The sequence below is a fragment of the Calliphora vicina genome, chromosome 1 (assembly GCF_958450345.1).
Source record: "Calliphora vicina chromosome 1, idCalVici1.1, whole genome shotgun sequence".
Classification (NCBI taxonomy): Eukaryota; Metazoa; Arthropoda; class Insecta; order Diptera; family Calliphoridae; genus Calliphora; species Calliphora vicina.
In genome coordinates, this window is record NC_088780.1 from 110,178,800 (window position 1) to 110,203,448 (window position 24,649).

Genomic DNA, 24,649 nt, shown 5'->3' on the forward strand with positions numbered 1-24,649 from the left:
TGAGTAGTCGTGTGGCCGTGTAGCTGTGCTGTCGTTAAAATAATCGTCTCCATATAAAGGTGTGCATTTTATTTTTGACAGATTGAAGTTGGTAGCCTGCTGTCTTGAATGTGTTTAATGCATTATAGAAGGTGACGACAGAAGAACAGCTGCAAGGCGTATTTAACAAGGTGACAGCCAAGGCGTATTTAACAAGGTGACAGCAGTGGCGAATTGAAATAAATACAGGCGAATTCACTTATTTTTTATATATAGAGTTTGACATACGGACGTACGGGCGAATATTTTTTATATATGTAGTTTGACATTTGTGCGTGCTATTTTTATAATCAGCTGTGCTGCCGATGGCACCTTATTAAATGCACCTTGGTGACAGCAGTGGCGAATTGAAATAAATACAGGCGAATTCACTTATTTTTTATATATAGAGTTTGACATACGGGCGTACGGGCGAATATTTTTTATATATGTAGTTTGACATTTGTGCGTGCTATTTCTATAATCAACTGTGCTGCCGATGGCACCTTATTAAATGCACCTTGCCTTGGTCGAATAGTTCGAGACCAAGGCGAATTTATATACAAGGTGGTGTCGGTGGCGAATTCAGGAAAATACGAGCGAATTCATGCATTTTTTATATATGGAGTTTGACATTCGAAACAATGAGAGAGTGGTTTTGAATGTCAAACTCCATATATAAAAAATTAATGAATTCGCTCGTATTTTCCTGAATTCGCCACCGACACCACCTTGTATATAAATTCGCCTTGTTCGAGACAAAAAATCCGGTTTGTCGAATAACTCGAACCCGTCCTTTTTTATAAACCGGTTAAAAACGGGTTTTCAAGAAAATGTTCGTGCTTGCATTTTTAGGTTTTCAGTGCTTATTGGTATAATTACTAATTGACCAGATAAGAATCTAATTAATTTCCATATAACTAAAAATATAATAAAAAATCGGTTACCCTGGTTACTAATAACATCAAAAACAAGGCGAATCTATAGAAGGTGACGACAGAAGAACAGCTGATTATTTTTTTTATTCACTTGTTTAGACAAGTGAACTGTCAATTGACTTGTGTTTGTTGTGGCGAAAAATACAACAAACCCAAAAGCAAAAACAACCACAGGCAACTTTGACAGTTCACTTATCTTTTTACAAAAACAAAGTACTTGATGTTTTTGTATATGTTGTATTTGTTGTAGTTCTGTCGTCACCTTCTATAAATTCGCCTTGATCAAAAACATTGCCAGGGTTGCGCTTTCAAAGTTATTGACAGTCGACGGACGGCATTGTCACATTTATCAATTATTGCATAAAAATGGCGTCTACTGGAGAAGAAGAAAACGTTTTACAAGAAAATTCTGGTAAGTTTTTCATATAAAAACATAATAAAATTAAGAAAATCTATAATAAAAATATGCATTAGCTAAAAAACCGAGTATAAATAAAATTTTGAACAAAATATATAAAAGTAAACGCAAAAAACGTAATAAATACAAAGCAATTGAAAGCCACATGATTGACAATTGTAAAATAAGCGTGAATCTTTTTCATGTTCGACAGCCCGACCGAACACAAGATACATGACTAAAAAGGCGGCTGTCTGATATGGATACCAAATAAAATACACACAATTTTTTATATCTTAATATATTTATTTTATATTTAATTTAAGGACGACGTACTCGTTCAAGCAGACGTGTTTCTGGTTCCCAACCAGCCTCTTCACCAGTGGCAAGATCCACCAGACGTACGAAGAAACAAGAACAGGTTAGTAAAAAACTTAAATGTTAGAAAAGAACATGTTGGTATAAATGATGAAAATAATTGCATTTGTCATTACATATGAGGCGTTGTTCCGTATGTAAATGATAGTTACCCTTTGGTATAATAACTTCGTGTATTGTTTCAAAAGGCAACTCTATGATTTATTGCAAGGGCCATCTGATAAACCAATTATAATTTATTTTGTGGTTTCAGAAATTTATTTTTATAATCACTTTTTAATAAGCGAATATGATTTTTTTTTACAGTTGACTGAACAAGACGAATTAATACAAGATTCAACAGACGTCGAACAATCGAATATAATACAAGAAATGTTGTCAGAGGCAGCTCAGGGAAATTTAGTTGACTCTGCAGAGAGACAACAGAACGCTTCGCCTCAACACCAGGTAGAACAGGAAATAGTTGAGGAAGATATAGTCGAGGAAGTTATCTCAACTGAGGGTGATGAATGCGTGGTTTATGAGGAACATGTGCTTGAGGAAATCTATGAGAATATCAACGAAGAAAATCACGAAAATATTGCCGCTAATTCTGATGCTAATCTAGATGATAAATCATCATCTTTTCCATTTGCAACCGAAGAAGTGGGACAATCGGAAACATCTGACGATTTAAATGAACAGCGTGAGGGCAAGGAAGAACATAATGAAACAGAAAACCAGGGAGCACAAGAAAATTCCTTATTGGCTTCTTTGGTGGGCGACAATGCCAATAGTTTACCCTCGGTGGGTTGTGGGGCTGAATCAGAAAAAGAACACTTCGAGAACAAGGTGCTAGAGGAGAATTGCGAAAAATTAGATTCTGAAGATTCTCTGTCAGAGCCAGCCATAGCCGAAGAAGTACCAAATGCTACTAGTTGCAGTAATGATACCATGGTAAATACTGAAGTAATATCTGAAGATGAACTACCACCACCCAGTAAACCGGAAATAAATGATGCCGAAGAGGTATCGGACGAAGAATTGCCAGCTCCCCAGCGAGCAGAACTGCCAGCCGATGCCGAGGTAATTTCAGAAGACGAATTACCTGTTTCTACTGCAGTTGGTGAGGATCATAAAGATTCGCTTACTGGTAAGAAGCGCAAAGCTGAATTACCACCAGATGCTGAAGTTATATCCGAAGATGAATTGCCTGCTGGTGAAAAACATAGTCCTTCGTCAGTTAAAAGTGAAGATCAATCGAATACATCTTCAGTTAAAAAACGTAAATCTGAACTACCTCCTGATGCCGAAGTTATTTCTGAAGATGAATTACCAGTTTCCACAGCAGTTGGTGAAAAACACAGCCTCTCGCCGTCTGGAAGTGACGAACAAACTGATTCCTCTTCACGTAAAAAACGTAAAGCAAACAGTCGTGGTGCATCCTCAGAGAAAAAAACCGAAGTGGATTCCAGCAAAAAAGATGAACAATATAACCCTATGAGCCCTACCAGTGAGAGTAATGATTCAACGCCCGTTGAAAAGAAGGCCAAACTAGAAGGTAAGTTAGATAAAGTGTATTTTTTTTATTTTGTGAATGATCCCACAATCATTCAGGGTTGTAACTTTGGATTGGAAAGAAAAGACTCGAATTACAATGTATTTAGCATATATGACAACTAGATAGGTAACTGTGAGCTAAAAACCTCCGATCAGTTCGAGGAAATTTTCCCAATCATTTAGGGTAACTAGTTATTTTAACATGTGCATTAGGGATATATGAAAAACCACGGTGTTACATTAAAAAAGTTCACGCACCAAACGCAATAAATTTTTTCATTCAATATTTTTAATTATTTTGAAAAACAATATATTTTATTTTAATAATAACTGCGGACATACTTCAAAATATAACTTTTAAATAAGGAAAGTATCCCTCACACTTGCAACAAAAAATATGAAATTATTTATATAATAATTCTGAAAAAAAATTTGGTTTATTTTAGAAATTGGTGTTGGTGCGTGATGTTTTTGATTCCAAATGACCTAAAAAAATAATTTTCATTGTTTAGACAACATTGGCCATCACATGGTCAAAATTAGTTATAAACCTAATGTGCATGCCCCCTTTTGGATAACAATGATACTGTCTGTTAGCTGGTCCAAAGTAGTCGAATCATTGTATTCACATACCGGTTACCCAGAGTCTGGCTACCGAACTTGTTACTTGATCAGCTACATAACTAGTTATTTTAACATGTACGGGTGCTAATTGATATCAAGTATTCAGTTAAAAAGACATCGCATAGAAAGTCCAACCACCGATTGCTTGTAAACAAACCTTACTCCGACAACTCTCCAATAGATAACTTCTGGTGGGTAAATAACAACTATCTAAAGCAGTGGTGCCCAAACACATAGGCTGACTTCCAAAATGTATCAATACAAAGTTTTTATGCAGTTCTCCTACGGTATTTTAATTATGTACATATTTAAACTTCCTAAACAATGCAACTATGTCTGCTTTTACACAGGGCAATTTTTCTTGCGCAAGTCTAGAGTTTATAGGAGAGAGAGGCAAGAAGAAAGAAGAGGGGTACACACTTGCTTGTACTGGCAAGTCTCTTCAAATTTCTTTTGTTTTCTCATTTTCAATATGGCGTCTATTAGGTTTTGCCATACAAAATTGCTCACAGACTTGCTGTGTGTAAACAGACGAGCAAGTTTAAAAGGGAATCGACGAGACTTGCTTCAAGTAAACTTGCCCTGTGTAAAAGCAGACTATGTACTTTGTTTACATTTACGATATGAAATGAACATAATGCAAATTATAATTTTTTTCACTGAAAAATATATAAAAGTATTTATTTGGTGCTTATATTAAGTTTCTTATCCAAGAAAAAATAATATTACTTCCATTTGTGAGTCGGCCATTCTCTATATTCTTTTTTATTTGTGTGCGTAAGTAAAAAATTATCAAAGAAAGCATCAACTATAAAACCGATGCGTGATTGCTTTTTTTACTGCATTCAAAATACTCATTGGCGGCTTTTTGAAATAGTATACACAGTAAGCATTTTGTATGCCGGCATTATGAAACAGTATACTTTGTTCAAATACAAAGCAACTAACATTTTGGAAGTCAGCCATACCATCAATGCTTTGGTTGTGGGTAAAACAGCGGATAATTAAAATCAACTTAACATACGAATGTCGTACACACAACTGATTTGATTTTGTTCTCTGAGATGAAAACAAAGCAACAAACACATGATCATTATATAATTGATCATACAGTGGTGGCCAGGAATTTAAGACAAAAATTGTTTGCTAAATTCCACGTGATTGTCAATTATTTTTTCAAATATTTCCACAAATATGTATGCATGAGGACTGTTTTAACACACAAGTGTGTTTTATTCGACTGTGTTAATTCATACATATTCATCACGAACACATAAAATTTTTCTACAACTTGACCAAAAAATTTTTTTTTTAAATAAACATATTTTCTCACATTTATATTATTATATTTTTATTATTATAAAATATTCGGACCAAATTTCGTATTTTTAGTTCCATTAGTTTTGCTCATATCATGTTATTAACAGCAAATGTTCGCTGAGGTGGGTCAACGTATTTCCACATATCTTTGTCCATATATGTTTTAGCGATTTTACCAAAGATTTTTCAGAAACTAGAAACATTAATAATAAATTTCATACCCTTAGAGGTCCTTTTATTTTGGCTCTATCGCACTTAAAATTCAGTTGATGAAAAAAATTCAAGTATTTGTCTTAAATTGGTGGCCACCACTGTATATACATTGACTACTTTCTTATTTGCTGGGTAAGAGTATTTTTTTTCCTTGACATTTCACTACTTCCCTTTTATCTATTTATTCTATGGTATTTAGCATACAAATTTGACCATTTTCGAATCGAGAGTAATTCTAAATAAATTGTTTTCAAATCTTGAGGTTGATTTTTCTAACTGTGTTTAAGTTAGAGAAATAATTGAGAATTAAGATTGATCACAAATTCTTGACATTTTACATGAAAACTAATTTTGTGGAAAAAGACTTATTTTTTAAGAAAAATATTCTTTAATTGAAAAATTGTTTTTTTTTTTGGTAATTATAAGTACGAACATTTTTTAATTTTAATTTTAAGAATCCGAACACAAAGAGAAACGTAAAGATAAGGAACGTGAAAAGGATAAGGATGGTAGTAGCAGCAGCAGTAGTTGTAAAGATAAAGACAAGGAAGTCGAAAAAGATAAAGATAAAGACAAGGAAAAGGAACGTAAAAAACTCCCTGATTTAGATAAATACTGGCGCGCCGTTAAAGACGATCCCGCCGATTTTACCGGTTGGACTTATCTCCTACAATATGTGGACAATGAGGTATTTTCAGATTTTTTTTTTTAAATTACTTGTAAAACTAATAATTTTTTAAAATTTAGTCTGATGCCGAGGCAGCACGTGAAGCTTACGATGCATTTCTGTCTCATTATCCATACTGCTATGGTTATTGGCGTAAATATGCCGATTACGAGAAACGTAAGGGTATTAAGGCCAACTGCAACGCGGTGAGTACAATACGAATTCAATCAAATTTATTTGAAATATGTTGTATTTTTCAATATTTATTATATTATAATGGAATTTATTATAATTCAATAAAAATATATTCTTTCAATAAAAAACCAACAACTACTATCGAAAAAGAAATATCTCAAAATATTAAACCCCATAGAAATCAAATTTTAGGAAGCTAATGTTCACAAAAACACATTTAAAGTTAAATTGTTTCAAACAAAAATAGCAAACATACACCACACATTCGAAGTTTGGCGTAATATTTTGATTTGAAACAATTCAACTTTCTGAAACTTAACGTTTCAATAAAACAATTTCCCCACTTTTTCTTTTCATTATTTTCAAAATTTTCTGTTAATTGCTTTTATGTTTCCCTTTTACTTTATGGCATAAATTTATAAAAATTTTTTGGTTGTTTAAAATTTTTGTTATTCTTTGAATATCATTCATAATGATTGTGTTTGTCGGTTATTACTTTTTGTTTGGTTTTTATATAAAAACAAAAGAACTGAGTAAAACTCACCAACAACAAAGTCGATTTTAAAAAAGATCCAAAACAAAAACCAATATACAATAAACATTAAGGCGTAAGTACAAATGGAGTTTAATGAAATTCAGTGTGTTATTTAAAAAAGTGTGAAATTTTATTATTATGAAAAATTAAGTATTTGAGATATTTGTGTGAAAGAAAACGTTAAATTAAGTTAGTTTTAATTTTAAATACATACCCCTATTATCACAATGTATAGTTATGTTTTAACCTATAGTTAAACTGACAGTTTTCATACACAAATTATTTTAACCGACAGTAAAACTATAAGTTTACACGTAACAAGACTTTATGTCAATGGGGGTTATTCATATAACTTATAATAAATATTTTCATATGTATAATAATAGATAATTTAGTATTTGCAGCAATTGTATAAATACATATTTTTTGTTCTTATTAAGTCTTCGCCAAACACATAAAACAAATAAGTATATGTGTATGTGTACTTTTGTGTGTGTGTATGTTTACCCAACACATGTCCTTTAATCCTTAATTCCTCAACGTGACATAATCATTTTTATAAAACACTTGAAAACTCGTTTTTTCTTATAGTACTGAAATACTTTGAAAATATGAAGTAAAATTATATTCGCCTTATGACGATTTATCTATACGTTTCAGAATAAGAGCGCAATGCTGTTAAATGTCTATCTCTCAAAAAATAGCCCAGAATGATAGCGCTCAACAATTTTGTCATATCACCATTTAAACTTTAAATATTAAAGTGCTTATTGTTTTTACATTTTGTTAGAATTACTGTACGGATAAGTATAGTAATATATAAGGATTTTAGTTTGCACTTTTTCTGAAGAGTTTAGGCAACACCGCGATTGAAATTCATATTTTTAAATACTTAATGTATGTAAGAAGGGCCAAAGACAGCGGCAGTTGTATCAACCGGATGTTTCTTCCCAATAAAAGAACTTTCGATTACAGCAGACCTGTTACAACAACAACATCGAATATGTAGACAAGATTGTAAAACATAGTTAAACATATTTGGAATTAATTAATTAATTCGATTATAGGTTAATTATCTAAATTCTAATCAGTCACTGATTTCAATTGGCTCTTGAAGAAATAACAACTTTTAATGGCATGAACAACGTTATGGGCTACAATATTTTACCTACGCTAATAATCTATTGCTCCAACAGAAAAATTACAAAATATATTTTTAAATCCAAATGGAAATATGTATATTTGGATTTGAATTAACTTAGTAAGAAGAAAACTAAATTCCTTTCTTTACTGTGACGAATTGAATGAGTTTAAAGTTGAATTGTTTTTTTTATATTTTTCTAAATGAACGAACCTCCCTATTAACATGACTTTGAGACCAATGATTTTTGTTCGAAATTGTCACATAATTTGTAATGGATAAATTAAAGACAAATTTAATGATTAAATAATGCTATGCTACCATGCAACGTTTTTTTGTTTTATTTAAAAGATATATGCTTTACCTTTCAAATTGAAAATCGGTAAGACAATTTTAATTTGTGAAATATATTTTTTTTTATTTTAGTGAAAAAGCATACTAAAGTGACTTCCAAAACACTTAAGTAAATAAAAATCTATTAAAATATGAATCAGTTATACACTTTTTCGGTTTTGCGTGTTCTTTTCTTTTTAAAAAAATAAAGCTGACAGTATTTTTCTTTAGTTGGGGAGCATTTCGACTTTAAACTACCGTAACTCAGCCATTTTCCAACCGATTACACTGTCCAACAGCATTTTTGGAACAGAATAGCGACCCTATAATTCTGAAAGGGCATGTTGAGTAGAGCATTTTTGTAGAATAAACTTATAGTCCAGCTGGTCTGAATTTTTTTTTACAGTGGGTCAAAGTTTTCATTTTTTGATCGAAGGGAGCAGTATACTAACTGAAAAAAATGTAAGTTAATATCTGAGAGAATTCTTATGGTCAGAGTTATATTATGGAATTTTATGGGGGTAATTTTTGTGGAAGATCTTAACCCTTTTGCTCCTCTATTTAGGGGTCAATTTGATAATTTTTTTGAGAAAATCAAATAAAGTCCTTTCAAAAAGGACATTTAAGGATTCAAATAATCTACGAATATTTTTGCCGGAAAATTTCAGTGGGGGTCACCATTCCGTATTTCACTTCAGAAAAAGTAATACGAAAATTTCTTTCGGAATGAAACCACTTTCAGTTTTCAAAGTGGAATTGATATTTATTGTAATTATTTGTTTTTCTGAAATTTTTAATCAATTTCAAATTAAAAACAGAAATACAGAATTGTTAAATATTTTTGGAGTTAATAAATTACACTGAATCTGAAGAACCTAAAACGAAATCGATCGTAAATCGACTACGTAATTGAAACCATTCCGATCAAAATGTGTGTCAGGCCTGATAAATAGGCCACACGTTTTTTTTTTGTGGGACACTTTTAAGTATGTTACTAAAAGGTTATTTTCTCTAGATATGCACAATATAAACAATTGTTTCAAAATTATTTCCATAAAAGTGGTAATAAGCGATTTAAAAGTTGTCGAATTTCGGCCACCGGGCGATCCTAGTATATTTAATTATGCCGAATTATAGAAGTTTTTACAGAACATTTTGATTACAAATACCGTTAGCTTAGTATGCACTTGTGCCAAGTTCACTTTTTATGAAAATTTAGATTTTAATAAAAAACGAAGGAATAAGTATAACTAGGTGTTTGCGTAGACAAATTTTACAATTATTTTGTTTTTTCTCGTTGTCATACTGTGGTATGCAAACGTGCTAAGTTCATTTTATTTTGTCAAAATTGCAAATTCATAATTTTGAAATTTATTATACCCTCGACTACTGATATAAAATATGTTGCTACATTGTCTTTTGTAGCATAGAGACAAAAAATCAAATAACAGAGTTAAAATAATGCCCAAAATTATTTATTAAAAAGTAAGATGAAAATATTTAAATGAATCAGTTTTAAAGAATTTCGAAAGCTTTGTATAATTCCTTGAGACAAATAATAAAGTTCTTCAAGGACAAATAATAAAACAATTATCGATCAATTCAAAAGTTTTTACGCTGTCCTGAAAAATGTGAAACTTCCACTTAAGTTGTTTTGTCAAAAGTCCACAAATTTGTCTATGTGATATTTTAATATTATATTACAAGAGTTTGATAAAAACAAACTTTATATAAATATTCCCGAAATTTTGGGTAGATTATCCTACTTACTCTGATTACAGATAATAAATTCAGCTCCTTGTTTTGATTTGTTCATTTCTCATTGCAATATTACTATCCTTCCTCATCAAACTAATTCGCTTCACACACACAGAAACACATTAGAAATGTTTCTAGACCAAATAAAACAAAAACAAAAAAAAATACCATTGAACAGTTAAGTATCTATGAAGTACATTAATCAACTAAACATTTGCCAAAAATCTCTTTTTTTTTCTATTTCCCTCCCACTACAACAATTTCTACCAATTATCAAAACCAAACAAAAAAAAATGTAAAAACCAATCAATCAATCAACCAACAAACAACAACATAAAACTTTAGGTCTTTGAACGTGGCTTGGAAGCAATACCACTCTCTGTAGATTTGTGGATTCATTATTTAGCCCATGTCAAATCAAATCATAGTGATGATGAAGACTACATACGTTCCCAATTCGAAAGGGCCGTTGAGTCTTGCGGTTTTGAATTTCGTTCGGATAAATTGTGGGACGCCTATTTGAAGTGGGAAAATGAAGGAAAACGCTATCAAAATATGGTGAAAATATATGATCGTTTAATTGCCATTCCAACACAAGGTTATAGTGGACATTTTGATAAGTAAGTGGAACAAAATTTAAAAGAACTAACAGCAATAATTGATTGTTAAGCTGAAATACTTATATAATAATATTATTGGAAATATGCATAATTTTAATTTTGTTTTGCAGTTTTCAAGATTTAATAAATCAACACTCCATAACCAGCACCATTACACAGGAAGAAATCAAGAAAATACGTACTGAGATAAGGGACTCTGCCGCAACGAAATCCTCCTCACGATCAAAATCACGACGTGCCAGTTCTAAAGATAAAGACACTGAAAATAAAGAAAAAGAGAAGGAAAAACAAAAGGAAAATGAAGATGGCATAGATAAAGATAAAGAAAAAGAAAAAACTGATAAAGTTTCAAATGAAGAAGTAAATGAAAAAGTTGATACGGAATCAACCACTGAAGCCATGGTTACAGAAGATGCTACCGGAGAGGATATAAAATCTCAAAAACCAACAGACGATTTGGGTGATTTAACAACATTTACCGAAGATGAAATCCATTCGATTAAAGATAAAATCATATCATTAAGGCGTAAAATACACAAAAGCACAGTGTCAGCCATTACGGCACGCTGGACATTCGAAGAAGGCATTAAGAGGCCCTATTTCCACGTAAAGCCCTTGGAAAGATGCCAGCTGAAAAATTGGAAAGATTATTTAGACTTCGAAATTGAAAAGGGTGATCGCAAACGTATTCTAGTGCTGTTCGAAAGATGTTTAATAGCCTGTGCTTTGTACGATGAATTTTGGCTTAAAATGATACGTTACTTAGAAACCATAATCGATCATCCAGGCATACCGACCATCACCAGCGATGTCTACCGTCGGGCATGTGAAATCCATCATCCCGACAAACCCAGTCTACATCTGATGTGGGCAGCATTTGAGGAATGTCAAAATAATTTCGACAGAGCTGCCGAAATCTTGGTGAATTTGGAAAAGAGAGTGCCCAATCTGTTGCAGGTGGCTTACAGGCGGATCAACGTTGAACGCAGACGTGGCGATTATGAAAAATGTAAAAGTTTATATGAACATTATATAAATACAGCTAAAAATAAAAATATAGCCGGCAGTTTGGCTATTAAATATGCTAGATTTTTAAATAAAATTTGTCAAGATTTAGAGGGTGGCTTAAAGGTTTTACGACAAGCGCTCGACAAGGACAGCGCTAACACACGTGTGGCCTTGCAAATGATCGATTTGGCTTTGCAACGTTCCACGGTCGACGAGGACGAAGTTGTCTTGATAATGGATAAATTTATGGCCCGAGAAAACATAGAACCCGAACAAAAAGTCCTATTTGCTCAGCGTAAGGTAGAATTTTTAGAAGATTTTGGTAATTCGGCAAAAGGATTACAGGATGCACAAAGAGCTTTGCAATTAGCTTTAAATAAAGCTAATGAAGCCAAAAAGAAACGGTAAGTTTATTTTATTAACAATTTAAAGATGTGTGCTTAATTAAAAATGAGGGCATAATACAACTGTCCATATCTAATTATCAAAACTGATTGGTTTTAAAGTGATATAGATGAGTTTGGACAATTTCATTGAGACCTAGGTTTTAAATAATTCTTCAAAATTAATACATTTAAATTTGATTTAACAATCTGTATAGGCACCTGTGTATGTTGAACATAATAAGTCCTTAAATTAATTATAGACTTGTTGAACATACATATATATTCGACATTGTTTAGAGAATTTTGCTATTGAAAAATTTGTTTAATCATTCCATAGTAATTAACTGAGTGAGCCCATTTTCCAACCATAATAATTTAAAATTATTTTCTTTTATCGAAACAAAACAATTAATAAACTTTTAATTCACAGTGAAAATAGTCCTAGCCGTAAATCTGGTCATAAAGATGCCTCTTCAATTTCTGCCTCTACGCAGTCGGCCTATAACAATGGATCGTCATCGGGGACGGCCGGTTATAATTATGGTTCTGGCAATTCATCAGCCTACTACGCCCAACCGAATAGCAGTGCTTCATATCCGCAGCAACAACAATCCTATGACAGTTATTACAATCATTGGCAGTACAATACTGGCTATAGCGGTTATGGTCAATGGAGTGGTTATTCTAATTACTATTAAAATAAAATTAAAAACAACAACAACAAACAACTAATTTTATTACATTAACAAACAACAAATGATTTTTTTTTTGAAATTTAATCTTATAATAATTATTAAATAATTATATACATACAAATTTTCTTTTTTTATTAGTGTTATTTTTCATTTAAATCCTAAGATTTAGTTTCTCTTACGTTTTGCGTTGCTGACCAAGAGTATATAAATATATATACAAACTTAATTAATTTTCTCTTTATATATGTTATATATTATAATCGTATACATAAAACCATTTCTAGGTCATATAAATATAATTGTTTTAAGATTTGTCTATATATAAAAAACAATTTCTTATTCATATATTTCATTATATTTAACAAAATAATAATACATACTTAGTTGTATTTTTTTATTAAATTTTAAAATATGTTTCTATTTTACTGTTCTGATCTCCCTTTCTCTGAAAGAGTGAGAATTCAAAAGTCATGCAGTTGTTTAAAATTTCATACACTTACAACAACTCCCTGTAATGAGTGAGTTCTTTTTTATCTGGGCATTGTAAACACGTACATTAACCAAAAAACATTGAAAAATAAATAATAAAAAATACTTTGAATGCAATTTTTTTTTTGTTCATTTGTAAAGTTTAGTGTGCATTTTTAGTTGAACACAAAAATAAATAAATATCACAATAAAATCATACAAGTAGTGCAAATAAATGTTATATTTGGGAATAATTTAATATGGGTTTTTTTTTATAAAAATGGTTGTCTGTAAGTCGTTCAGTAATGTATGTCATATTAGATGAGCTGAACAATTACAGATATCTTATAACAGCTAAAACTATATGCGCGACTAGTAAGCATTAAACCTGTTGCGCCATCCCGAACTAAAGTTTTTCTCCGAGTCTGCTATGGGCGACCTCGAAGTCTATTATTCATGCGGTATTGATGGCTTCTCTATGAATGTCGTTCAAAGCTACCGTATACGAATTGCGATTCAATGGATCATGCACATATGTAGTATGTTCTCCTCGTATACACGAAGGTCCTTCCGGAGGGAGGCTCAAGCTGTGTGAGTTTGAATCTAGAGTGAATCCTCCGATGACATCCCCCAGGAGGAACAGTTTTGACAAAATTTGTGTTCCTTTACTATGACAGCTCGTAATTCAGAATTTCGGCAGCTTTGAGAATCTTTCTCCCCTGGGTACATCTCAACGAAGGTGAACCCACTGTATCAACCAATCACCTTGTAGGTAGTCTACAAGGTTTCTTTATCCATGCCCCATTTCCATTTCTTCCGGCTAGAAAGTCCCCTACTTCTGCTGGGAAGTGCGCACTACGAATAATAGACTAGTTGGGATGAAGCGAGCGGCATTTGCTGTGACGGTTTCTCGGAACTTGCTCTCTGCTTGGTGTATGTTGTAGGATGTTGCGAATTCTCTGAATCCGTGCCAGTCTTCTTTACGCAGAAAATATGAAAAACTGCGGTGAAGATGAAATTGTCATTTACATGACCTGCAGTGACAGTTGAAAGTACAAGTCTACCTGCAGGCTTACCGATCATCCAATGACCCGTTGAAACTGACATTAACTTTGAAATGTGCTTCAGATTTCTATTTAAAAGTTGTATATAGGGTCTCTCATTGTATTCGGGTCACATTTTTCTGTCAATTTTGAATATAACACTTAATAGGAACATGCGAGAATTTTTTATTTTTGGGATTCCCTTATTCTATCTCGAATAAAATATGTACATATCGATGGCTTAATATAGAAGGTCGCATCTCGTTTTTTTACATATTCTGGTAGACAAAACTCTAATAGAACTCCCTTAAAAAATTCAGTTTCCTATGTTGACGAATAACAGATTTACAGTAATTATTAAAAAGCCCTAACTTTCAATGAAAAACCCCTAACTCATTTAAAGTTGAATGCATATTTTTTTGGTTTATATTAAAACAAACCACTTTTCTAAAAATATTCGGTCCGAATAATATTAACTTTGATCCCCTTAAAGCATTATATATGTATTTTCATTTCTGTAATAATTTTAATGGAATATGAAAATAATTTAAATCTACACGAATCTAAATTCAAAAATTTCAAAATTGTGGGAACATTTAGATACATATATGTACATTAGAGTTGATTTCAAAAATCTGATTTGCGGGTATCATCATTTTTCTGAAGGTTTTTGCGTAAATAAAAATAATGGCATCCTTTTTTTTGGAAAATTTTCACTCCTTGTGGTGGTTCAACGCACCTAAAGACGCGCATTTTGAGCACATTTTTCTGTAGAGCAAAAACGGTTGAATATATTGCAAATCTGATTTCACCAGTCCATTATGCATCAAAAATTAATACAATTGATGTTTTTTGAATCCTTAAAAATAGTTCCGAAAACCCACAACAGGGGGCGCAAATATCATAAAAAAATCAAAAAAGAATTTTAGTTTTTTTTAAACATTCTCGATGAAAAGGCATTTTAAACTAAGCAAAACGGCACCAATATTTCCTTTCTATCACCAACCATTAAAAAGTTATGAGGCTTCAAAGTTATTTATTTAACATGAAAATAAGAATTGGAAAAAAGTTTAGAAATTTTTTTTATTAGTTTGCCTTAACAAAACATTTTTGAAGCCACATAACTTTTTAACGTGTTGTGATAGAAAGGAAATATTGGTGCCGTTTTGATAAGCTTAAAATGCATTTTTATCGTACATGTTTAAAAAATCTAAAATTCTTTTTTTTTATGAATTTTGCGTCTCCTGTTGTGAATTTTTGGAACTATTTTTAAGGATTCAAAGAACATCAATTGTATTAATTTTTGATGTAGAATGGACTCGTGAAATCAGATTTGCAATATATTCAACCGTTTTTGCTCTACAGAAAAATGTGCTCAAAATGCGCGTCTTTAGGTGAGTTGGACCACTACAAGGAGTCAAATTTTCCAAAAAAAAGACGCCATTATTTTTATTTACGCAAAAAACCTTCAGAAAAATTATGATACCCTAAAAACAAAAGTTAGATTAATAGTTTATATTTTGAAATAGTGTTTTGTGATATTAGTTCACATTTACATATGTTTTAAGCAAATCAATTTAATAAAAGAAAAATGTTATGAATAAGTGAATAAGTAAAAAAAATGCAGGAATAATCTTATTTAACAGAGTGTTTGATTGAAGGTAAGTGGTGTGGTTTGTGAAATTTAAAGGGATCCCCGTAAATATATAGGCATGGGAGATTATGGTAGGGAAAGGGCAAAATAGGAGTGAACATCTAACTCCACTTCATAGGTGTTACATTTAATAGTAGTATGTAGAATGATCAAAAATTTATTGTGACAGTTCTTTGGGCCATAACGAAGGGAGGTTCTCACACCGTGAGTAAGATACATGTATGTGAGCTGGTCGGCACCTAATTCGTTATGGCGCTTTTTCGGGACTCGTAACAAATGTTTATAAAATTAGTGTTAATAAATGCTCTTTTTTACAAAAATGTGTGAACTTTGTGAAATTTCCAGTAGATAAAAAAAAGATTGGAGTAATATACATTTCTTTTACATATTTCTGTAGTTTGACATAAGGTAACTGATTGACAACTATCCCTAATAATTCTACCTGGTTGATTATGCCACGATAAAAATATATTTATGTTTTAATGTAGTTTAATAGCTGGAAATAAAAATTTCAAAAGGGATTATTATCAATATAAACCAAATGTAGTGGTTTCGGACAGCCAATGGATGTGAACACTTTCAAATAAACATACATATGTGCATTTGTAAGTATGCATGGGTAACACAATAATAATTTCAATAAAATCGATTCAAAAGCAATGTGAACATATTTTTGCCATAGGGTCATAATCATGATAAATATTATCTTGATAATCATTTGCATGTGAATGCTCTATTAATATTAAAAAACCTTTCCAATTACACACTTCCGTTTCCTTTGTTGTCTGTCGCTTTATTGAAATTAACATTTATAATCTGGCAACTGTGTTTTTTTTTCCGTTGTTTTTTCTTTCTTTATACTTATTTGTTTTGTCAAAAATACAACCCTGCTGTTCTTGTTAGTGTAATGTGTTTTGCCGCGATTTAAACGTTGAAGTAAAAATTCGTTGTTTGTGTGGAAAATTATATAAAATCCCATTCATTTAATGAAAAAATACGCTAACTATTTATTAAATCGTTGTATTGATTGTAACGTTCTAACGTTTTTCTTAGGGTTAATGTTATTTATGTGCTACAATAAATGTCATCTAATTGAAATCTTAGTTGTGTTGTTCGGTTGAAGATTTGTTGTTCTTGTGAAAAATGTAATAAAAAGTGTTATATTTAAAGTCCAAAAAAGCATTCAGTGGTTAGAATTGTAATATGTATTGTTAAAATAAAATTATTTAATTTTAGTAAATTTCTGTTCCTATTCGGTAAAATATGTATGTGAACTAGGGATGCCAAGCAAGACGGGGTTTTACAAATTCCGGGTTTCGGAATTTTATAATAATAAATCCCAGGATTTTCGTTTCACATCAAAAAATTATGAAATTTAACAATAAAAACTATTTATTTCATAAATATATTTAAGTAAAAATATAAAAAACAAAAACTAATTCATTGAATTAAAATAAATTTGACACAAAATATATTTCATATTTATCTACGTATTTATGACAGTAAGAAATCTATAAAAAAAACTGAAAATCATAGATGACAACTTGTTAGGTAACTGAGAGGCAGAAACCTAAGTTCAAGGCGAATTTATACAAGGTGGAGTCAGTCAAACAGCTGATTACGCTATAAGTTTGTCATTCCTTTTGTAATTTCCACAATATAATTTTCCGACCCTATAAAGTATATCAGCCCAATTATGAAAAAAAAATTCCCCGGGAGTTTTGAATATTTTAAAACCGAAATATCGTTTTTTATGAAACTCTAATAAGCATGTATTTTCAGAATTTTGTTTGTTTGTTCATATATTTATTGTTTATTTTATTCATAAATTTCTTAATTGTAATAAATGATTTAATTTGTTTTTGTTGTTTTATATTAATGTAGTTAAAAAATAATTTTCCGTTTTCATTTCAATAATAAAAAAAATAGTTTTCTTAAATATCCATAGCACTTACAAATTTATATTGATACAAATAATTAAAACTCATTAGGAAAATCAAGAATTCATACGTTCCAATGAAAACTTAAAATTGATTACGCTTTACATAAAAACTATATAAATTCAAAAATAAAAAAATTATATAATCTATTGTTTTATGTAAAAAAAAAAATACAAAAACAAGCCATTTACAAGATGGGATGATACCAAACTATTTTTCCACTCTTACAACCACTGACCAGTAAAGGTTCGCGTGGACTAAATTTCGTACTAAGAACAATATCGTCGTGAACTTTTAGTTCTTTGAGAACATGCAAAGTGCGTGGACTTTGTTTGATGCTATTGATTTCTTGAAAATGTCTAGGATACTCTGAGCAAATTTCACTATAGCCCAGAAACCTCACGCCATTATCGTAAGGTGAGCATACAATACGACCATCTGCGGAAAAACTGGGTTCTTTGATGAAACCTTTGCCTATGTTGGGTTCTTGTATATAGTACATAAGTTTCTTAGGATTTTGAAAGATTTTACGTTCACGATGGTAGCTGTTACGTTTGGGAGGTACTGCTATAGGACGTACACGTTCAAAGGGTACATAGGGGGGAGAATCACTGCTGGAAGTGCTACTGCCGTCTGTAGATGTGGCCAGATCGGAGAAAGAAGAACGCCCACGTCTAGATGGTAAATCGCTTGAGCGTGCATTAGATAAATCTGAGTTAGTGTTACGCGATGCTGCCGCTGGCAAGACACCGCTACTTATGGCATAAACGTAATTGTAGCCGGTAACAGCATTTGAGTTGCGTGCACGATTTTGCCTAATAGCACGTTCGTGGACGGTAACTTCTGCCGCCCATATATCGGGTACAAATGATTCAGGTCGTTGGTGTATGGCTTGCTGTTGTTGCTGCTGCTGTTGATTGCTTGCAGAAGTTGTGGTATTGGTATTGGCATTGGAGGTGGAGCTTGTAGATTGTACAGAGGATGGTGGCGGTGGGGGTAAACGAGACAAAGATAATCGTGAGCGTACAGTACGTTGTCTACGATTTATACTAAATAGGACATCATCAGAATCGCCACTTTCTTCGCCTAAACCATTACGTGTCTCATCGTCACTGTCACATTGTAATTTACGCTTACGTCTCGAACTAATGTGCTCATCTTTGATACGTTCTGTGATGTCACCAGGCTCTTCATTAATATCGTGTATACATGACCATTCGGTTTTTTCATCATAGCTTATATTACGACTTAGTATTGAATGTCCTTGAGGATGGATCTTTAATGTTAAAAAAATAATATAATCTGTAATTGGAAAATATATATGTTTAACCCACTTGTAAAGCTAACACTACTTCAGCGTCATTATCTTCGGGAAAATCAGTCACCAATTCAACACGATTTTTCTTTTGTTTCTTAGAAAATACATGATCAAATTTAGCCGCTTGTGGTATATACTGATGACCCATTTGCATTAAACGATAAATACTTGGCTATACACAATAAAAATTCAAATTTATTATTCTTCAAAAACAAACAGAAAACTCACCCGGAAACCATTTAAATCCTTATGTAAAGTTGTTAAGTCTAAATTATGTATTATCATCAAGTAACCACCAGTCGAACAAATTACTAGCTTAGTGCAATCTGGAGAAATTCGACAACGCATTAAACCGCTTGTATGGAATACCTTTTGATATATAAGTCCCTGTTCTGTGTGCGAATTGATGTCCCATGTAAAAATACTGCCATCAAAACCGGAAGTCACTAATAAATTATCCTTATTGGAGTACTCAATATTTTTAACCCAATTCGAATGACCATGCAGACTGCGTACTTTCATTTTCAAATAACGTAAATCCCATAGAGCCACGGTAGTGTCATCAGAACATGTGGCAAACATACGTTCATCTAGAAATCTAAAATTAAAGTATAACAATGTGAGTGAAGTTAAATGCGCCGAGTTAAATATCTCTTGCGTATTTGAGACATACATATTTAGCAAATGTCTGAATTTTAGACATATTTAGGAAATATGTCTGCATTTGGGACAATCATAATCACAGAAAAAAATACGGTACGGGAGAATTTTTCGATTTTTAATGATTTTTTGAATCATATATGTACATTAGAGTGGGTCAATTTGTATGGAGCCAAAAAAATGCAACAAGCGGTTATCAAAATCGTAATCTACGACGAATTCTAAGAATGTTTGCAGAAGAAACGATGGGTCTAAAATCAAAACCGAGCTTCCCATTTTTAACGCGAAAATTTTCCTTTCGTATTTTATATTTTTGTTTAAATATACTAACATTTTATTAAGCCTTTTAAGAAACTTGACTATGTTTGGGATTGTTCGAAAGGAAAGAATGGCAGAAAAGATGAATCTTTGCAAATGGAGATTATCAATAAACTACACCAGAGGATGGTTACAAAATCTCATATTGTGGTTGTGCGGGAACCTAAAACCGATATTTTGGGTCACAGTGTGGGAAATGAAAAATAAAAAAAGGTGCAAATAAACTTGTAAGTTCTATACCGATAATCCGATTTTAATAAAATTTCCCACGACTATAGAGGATGTGTTGCTAGGTTTACGTTTTGAATTTGGACTTTCAACACTAAGGTGGGGCGGAGTCTCAAGAACCCAAATTGGGGTGTCTCGGGTATATTACAAATTATAAATGATGCAAAATTTTTGATCTCTATCCGATTTGAAATATTTGTATATATGTGGAATCTAATAGAAGAGAGCTACAAAAAATATTACCATAATATTATTTTATCTTTTATAGTTTACGAGATATTCACCATTGAAAATTAAAATTTTATCTTTTTTACTTACTTTTTACAAATTACGGATACAAATCTCTCCCGATTTTTTCAAATATATATCCTTTAATTAACAATAAGTTTATTAGTACTAGGATCGCCTGGTGGCCGAAATTCGACCACTTTTAAAACACTTTTATGGAAAATTTTTTTTAATAATTTTTTGTATTGTGCATATCTAGAGAAAGAAACCTTTTAAACCATATATGTATCATCAATATTGGTGGTCAAGAACATACTTAAAAGTGTACCACAAAAAAACGTGTGGCCTATTTATATATAAGATTATAAGGAAAGAATTATTTCAAAATCGATACCAAGTCAAAAGTTATGTGCACTTAAATTAAAAAAAAAAATTAAAAAGTTGTTTTTTCGAAAAAAGTACCTACATTATTAATCTTTAGTTATACAGACAATAAAAACAAAATAAATAATGCGTTTATATTTTTCTCAACGGTAAGATTTTGAGAAGTACTATAGAAGAGAAATAATTTCAATATTTGTATAAGTGTGTATGTATGCCAAATTTTCTCTAATCGCATTGCTGCTTTCAAAAAATTAAAATCTCTTTTGTTCCCCAATATGTTCTTAAATATTTTGCAAAGGCAATTTATAACCCGGATATCGGTACCGTCAACAGAGTCAAAAATCTAAAAAATACCACTTATTTAAGTACTTTTTTCGAAAAAAAAATTTGTGAAAAAAATACTTTTTCAAATTGTTTTAATTTAAGTGCACATTACTTTTGACTTGGCATCGATATTGAAATAATTCTTTTCTTATAATATGTACTAATAAATTAGTTGTTAAATAAAAAATATATATTTGAACAACTCCTCTATAGTCGTGAGAAATTTTATTAAAATCGGATTATCGGTTTGGAACTTACAAATTTATTTGCACTTTTTTATTTTTCATTTCCCCCACTGCGACTCAAAAGATCGGTTTTAGGTTCTCGCACAACCACAATATGAGATTTTTTAACCATCCTCGGGTGAAGTTTATTGTTAGTATTCTCCATTTGCAAAGATTCATCTTTTTTGCCTTTCTTTCCTTTTAAAAAAGCCCAAACATAGTCAAGTTTCTTAAAAGGCTCAATAAAATGTTAGCATATTTAAAAAAAATATAAAATACGAAAGGAAAATTTTTACGTTAAAAATGGGAAGCTCCATTTTGATTATAGACCCATGGTTTCTTCGGCAAAACTTCTTAGAATTCATCGTAGATTACGATTTTGATAACCGCTTTGTCAAGAAAAAAATTTACCCACTCTAATGTACATACATACACAAGATTTTGACTAAGCTTTTTAAGTTCTGAATTGAATCTGCTACCGGAATCTTTAAAACTTATTTAGAAGACGTAAATTTTTTGATTTTTAATGATTTCAAAAGTCACATATTGACATTTTTTAAACAAGAGATCGAAGTTCAACTCCCGATAGGGACAACAATTTTTTTTTGTTTTTTTAATTATAATTATATTTATTTTTAATTAAATGAAAAGGTAAATTATGTACTTGGTTCATTTAATTTGTCCATGACATGTCACAGAGTGCCTAATAGGTATAAATGTACCTCCTCTTAAGATATCGTTATGATAAAGTGGCAAGTCCTTAAGGTAAAACTTTTAGCTGTCACAGCCCCTCAGGACGGATATAGTTCAGTTTCGCTTCCCCTACCTTTAGGCAGCGGATTTTTAATTTGAAGTATGTCCCGTCCCATAATATTCTGTACTAGCAATAGAAAATAAGTTGACACAGAAGAATTACGATTTAAATAACTTAATTTTTGTCACCCCATAAAAGTTCAAGATAATATGAATTTCCAAAAATCCCTCTTTAGTGGATCTATTTGAGGAGAGAGGAACATTCAGTTTAAATTTAATGCTTTCCTCTTTAATATATAATTCATTCCATGTTGATTTATAAAAGATACACATGGAGCCATTTAGACATTTTTTATGAAGAAACGAAAAAGTTGAATAAAAATAGTAGACCTTCATGTCCCAGAATAATCTTTATTACACTGTTTATTAAACATTTCACAGTTTATTATTGTAATAAAAGTAAAAATCAAGTGTCAAAAATGTATCAGAAAGTTGCATTTATATTATTTCTTGTCCCAAAATGATTTTTATTGCGTCATTTACTTAACATTTTATATTTTACGATATTAAACAAGTAAGAGTGCAATATTAGGCTGTGCCAAATCTTAAATACCCTTCACCAAAGTATATATGAGACAACAATGAAAAACTATTTTTGGTAAAAAAAATTTGGGGAAAAAAATTGTTAAAAATTTTGGTGAAAAAATGGAGTTAGTCGTAGTTTTATTTGCTCTTATCTCATTTGTTGGCCGATTTTCTCGATTAAATAGCAACGTCAGTTGTACTATATCGGATATATTGACGTTAATGTGGAAATTACAAATGGAATGACAATCTTAAATATACCCTTACCCAGACTCCATAGGGTATATGTGCGCCAAAAATTAACAAAATCTGAAGATCCAATGTAAATTTTTGAGTGATGGAATGAATGATATAAAGATTAAAATTCTATTATTATTTTGAGATTAATAATTGATAATATATTGAATTCTAATAGGCTATAAAAGTCTTTCATGTGAGTTTGATATCAAATAAAAAAATAACATAAGTTAGGCATTGTGTTTGTAGGATTCCAAACATATTAACAGCATAACAGTAAAAAATAACTAACTATGTATAAACATTGTATAAATAGTATATTTTTACTTATTCTGGGGTTTTGTGGTAAGAACTCAATCCCAAATTCTTAATATATTCTATATTTTGTAGTTTATAGTTCGAACTGAAATTAAAAATATCCAATTCGTTATTAACTGTATACCTATACTCCATATAAATCTAACCATTTATTGTTATTCAACAAATTTGCCAGAGACTTTTCTATATATGAGAAATTAATTTCAACTTTTTGTCTATTAATCTGACTTACTTGATACAATTAACATTATCCGTATGAGCATCTTTAATTTTATGTGTCTGCCTTTGGGTGACGGAGTCAAATAACAATATGGACTTTTTCTCACATGCAGCTACCAAAACATTGCTAAAATAAACAAACAAAATCTTATATATACAAATTGAAACGCATCCTTCCACTTCTATGTATTAACCCTTTTGGTGAGAATTCCAAATTGAATACGGCTCCATAGTCAGATGTTTGATTCGGTATATCATTCCAATGTTTGAAGTCATCGATTGAATTGTAAACACGATGCATAATGTTGTCGAAATCTCCACGATTCGAAGGTAAACCATATTCTCTGCGATGCAGCCATCTGTGCAGGCTCATACTGTTTGCTTTTTCTAAACTTTAATATCTATAGCGTTTTTAAGTACTTAAAGCACAAGTCTTATTTTCGTAGGATCACCAACCGGGCCCCTTTCAGAAGCAAAGTACGTTTAGAATTTTTATTTAATTTTCAATACAACAGTCTTTCAAATGGCTTTTTCAGTTGCTAGAACTAGTGTGTGTCTATTACAATGTAGTATTTATGCTATTTCCATAAAATATATAATTATTTTCAAGGATAATTGAGGAATTTTATAAATTTTCCTTAGTTAAGCACACTACACACAAAAAGTGAAATCAACTTCAACTATTTTTCCTTGACAGTTGGTATTCTATGAAAAAAGACATTTTTTGTCAGCTGTTTGGCTAGAAAAAAATGGTGTGTGGAAAGATGCCAGAAATCCAAATAAAAAAAGGAATTAAAGAAGACTTTAGTGAATTATTTAATAAATGAAATATAAAATTTTTAACTGAACAAATTATGTAAATATCATGACATTTTAAAATAAATTAAAGCATTTTTTGTTGGCCTTAAGACAAAATCTAAACAAATAATAAAAGTAGCGTTTTTTAACTAAGAATTTCTGGCAGCTTTGCTTTGCCAAACGTC

The 24,649-nt window shown here is 31.2% G+C and overlaps 2 protein-coding genes across 2 annotated transcripts; one reads left to right on the top strand and one right to left on the bottom strand.

Annotated features, from left to right (window-relative positions):
- The first annotated feature begins 1,251 nt into the window (after positions 1-1,251).
- Positions 1,252-13,371, top strand: Prp39 (pre-mRNA processing factor 39). Its single transcript, XM_065515488.1, has 8 exons — positions 1,252-1,368; positions 1,680-1,774; positions 2,038-3,271; positions 5,883-6,115; positions 6,175-6,300; positions 10,402-10,676; positions 10,787-12,088; positions 12,501-13,371. The coding sequence occupies exons 1-8, from the start codon at positions 1,323-1,325 to the stop codon at positions 12,766-12,768; spliced, it is 3,579 nt and encodes a 1,192-aa protein (XP_065371560.1). The 5' UTR covers positions 1,252-1,322; the 3' UTR covers positions 12,769-13,371.
- Positions 13,372-17,714: 4,343 nt separating this feature from the next.
- On the bottom strand, positions 17,715-24,359 carry LOC135963572 (DDB1- and CUL4-associated factor 10 homolog). Its single transcript, XM_065515489.1, has 5 exons — positions 23,861-24,359; positions 23,680-23,793; positions 19,417-19,786; positions 19,205-19,360; positions 17,715-19,146 (listed from the first exon to the last, which is right to left on the bottom strand). Exons 1-5 carry the CDS (start codon positions 24,037-24,039, stop codon positions 18,058-18,060), a joined length of 1,908 nt encoding a protein of 635 aa, XP_065371561.1. The 5' UTR covers positions 24,040-24,359; the 3' UTR covers positions 17,715-18,057.
- Between the last annotated feature and the right edge of the window lie 290 nt (positions 24,360-24,649).